Source organism: Octopus bimaculoides, chromosome 7 (assembly GCF_001194135.2).
Source record: "Octopus bimaculoides isolate UCB-OBI-ISO-001 chromosome 7, ASM119413v2, whole genome shotgun sequence".
NCBI classification, from domain to species: domain Eukaryota; kingdom Metazoa; phylum Mollusca; class Cephalopoda; order Octopoda; family Octopodidae; genus Octopus; species Octopus bimaculoides.
This window is the reverse complement of record NC_068987.1, coordinates 87968541-87971327: the sequence shown is the minus strand read 5'-3', so window position 1 is coordinate 87971327 and position 2787 is coordinate 87968541. Positions and strand designations below refer to the sequence as shown.

At 42.2% G+C, this 2787-nt stretch overlaps 1 protein-coding gene across 1 annotated transcript in view; it reads left to right on the top strand.

Moving 5' to 3' along the window:
• The window catches only part of LOC106884146 (doublecortin domain-containing protein 1), a 143444-nt gene that overhangs the window by 62888 nt on the left and 77769 nt on the right, over window positions 1-2787 (top strand). Inside the window, exon 9 of the mRNA XM_014935382.2 lies at window positions 457-550. Coding sequence (XP_014790868.2) covers window positions 457-550 — 94 coding nt within the window. The remainder of the gene's footprint in view (window positions 1-456; window positions 551-2787) is intronic.

Here is a 2787-nt window from a genome sequence, read left to right as displayed (position 1 = left end):
GCAGCTCTGTGCGCCTTGGGTATGTGCTGTGGTTTGCTGTGGTGCTCGTATGTTTACTGTATTGAAAGTGTTTTGCGTAGAATGTGTGCAGTACCCAGTAGTGCAATTTTCTGTATGTTATATATATTTGTAAGTCCTGGTGTTTTTGTTATGTATTTGTCTGAATATTTTTTTATTATACCTAAGGCACCTACTATGATAGGAATTGTTTCTGTTTTTAGATTCCACATTCGAGTTATCTCTATTTCCAGGTCTTTGTATTTTGAAAGTTTTTCCTTTTCTTTTAGAGAAACGTTGTCATCTGCTGGTATTGATACATCAATTAGAAAGCATTTAAAAAAAATTTTTTTTTATTATTATTATTATTATTATTATTGTTGTTGTTATTATTATTATCATTACTATTATTATTTATTATTATTGTTATTGTTATTCTTCTTCTTGATCTCTCAAAAGTTCATGAATGACTGCACAGACAAGTTGAAGCTGCGAGGTTTTGCCCGTCATTTATACAATTGGGAAGGTGAATCCGTGACAGACTTGAACAACAGTGAGTAAATAATAACCTTACTCTCACCACCTTCTCTCTCTCCCCTTCTCTCCCTCTCTATATATATCCTTTCATCCTCTCTCTCTCTGCATCCTCTTTCTCTCTGCATCCTCTTTCTCTCCTCTTATTCTCTTCATTTTCTTAAATTTAAATCGAAACTGCATTCTTGAACCATTTCAACTGTGACAGAGTCTTATTAACATTTATTCTATGAAAACAGTCTATGAATTAAGTTTCACTGATTAGTTCTAACTCATTTGAGAAAGACAAGCGATTATGTTCATTCAGGTATAAAAAAAAAACAAATCAATAAAAACTGGTGTATAATTCAAATGCTACAAGTGTTGCTCTGTATCCACGCGTGTGTATATATATATATGTATATACACACACATACACACACACACACATATATATACATATATACATCATCATCATCGTTTAAGGTCCACTTTCCATGCTAGCATGGGCTGGACGATTTGATAGAGGACTAGTGAACCAGGCTCCAATATGATTTGGCAGAGTTTCTACAGCTGGATGCCCTTCCTAACGCTAACCACTCCGAGAGTGTAGTGGGTGCTTTTACATACCACCGGCACGAAGGCCAGTCAGGTGGTACTGGCAACAGCCACGCTCAAAATGGTGTATTTTACATGCCACCTGCATAGGATCCAGTCCAGCGGCACTGGCAACCATCTTTCTCAAATGTCGTTACACATGCCTCCGGCACAAGTGCTAGTAAGGCAATGCTGGGCACAGGTGCCATCACGATTTCGCTTTCGTTTGCCCCAACAGGTCTTGGCAAGCCGAGTTTCATGTCCAATGAAGGAGACGATGTTGGCATGAGTGCCAGTCATCAAATTTAGTTAGATTTTGATACACACACACACACATACACACATACACACATACATATATATATATATATATATATACACATATATGAAGTAGTTGATAGCTTCCGTTACCTAGGTGACCAAGTTAGTAGCGAGGGAGGGTGCACTGAAAGTGTAGCTGCTAGAATAAGAATAGCCTGGGCAAAGTTCAGAGAGCTCTTACCTCTGCTGGTGACAAAGGGTCTCTTACTCAGAGTAAAAGGTAGACTGTATGACGCATGTGTATGGACAGCCATGCTACATGGCAGTGAAACATGGGCCGTGACTGCTGAGGACATGCGTAAGCTTGCAAGGAATGAGGCTAGTATGCTCCGATGGATGTGTAATGTCAGTGTGCATACTTGACAGAGTGTAAGTACCTTGAGAGAAAAGTTGGACCCAAGAAGCATCAGTTGTGGTATGCAAGAGAGACGATTGCGTTGGTATGGTCATGTGGCGAGAATGGATGAGGATAGCTGTGTGAAAAAGTGCCACACCCTAGCAGTTGAGGGAATCTGTGGAAGAGGCAGACCCAGGAAGACCCCTGGGATGAGGTGGTGAGGCAAGACCTTCGAACATTAGGTCTCACTGAGACAATGACTAGTGACTGAGACCTTTGGAAATATGCAGTGCACGAGAAGACCCGGCAAGCCAAGTGAGACCATAACCCATGGCCTATGCCAGGGGTGTAGTCAGCCCACTTATGCGTACCTTTCCTTCATTGGGCACTAAACTCTGCTTGCAAAGATCTATTGAGGCAAGTGAAATCGAAACCGAACTAAATTCGCATATTCGATGACTGGCACCCATGCCAGTGGAGCTTTAAGAGTACTCTCCGAGTGTGATCACTGCCAGAGCAGCTGACTGGCTTCCATGCTGATGGCACATAAAAAGCACCATTCCTGCATGATTGTTACCAGCATCACCTTACTGGCACGTGAAAAAACATTCTAGTGAGGTCGTTGCTACTGGAGCTGGACTGGCTCCTATGCAGGTGGCATGTAAAAAACACAACTTGAGCATGGCCATTGCCAGTACCCCTTGACTGGCCTCGTGCCAGTGGCACGTAAAAGTACCCACTACACTCTCGGAGTGGTTGGCGTCAGGAAGGGCATCCAACTGTAGAAACTTTTCCAGGTCAGATTGGAGCCTGGTGCAGCCATCTGGTTCGCCAGTCCTCAGTCAAATCGTCCAACCCATGCCAGCATGGAAAGCGGACGTTAAACGATGATGATGATGATGATGATACATGTATATATATATATGCATATACTCTTTACTCTTTTACTTGTTTCAGTCATTTGACTGTGGCCATGCTGGAGCACCACCTTTTAGTCGAGCAAATCGACCCCAGGACTTATT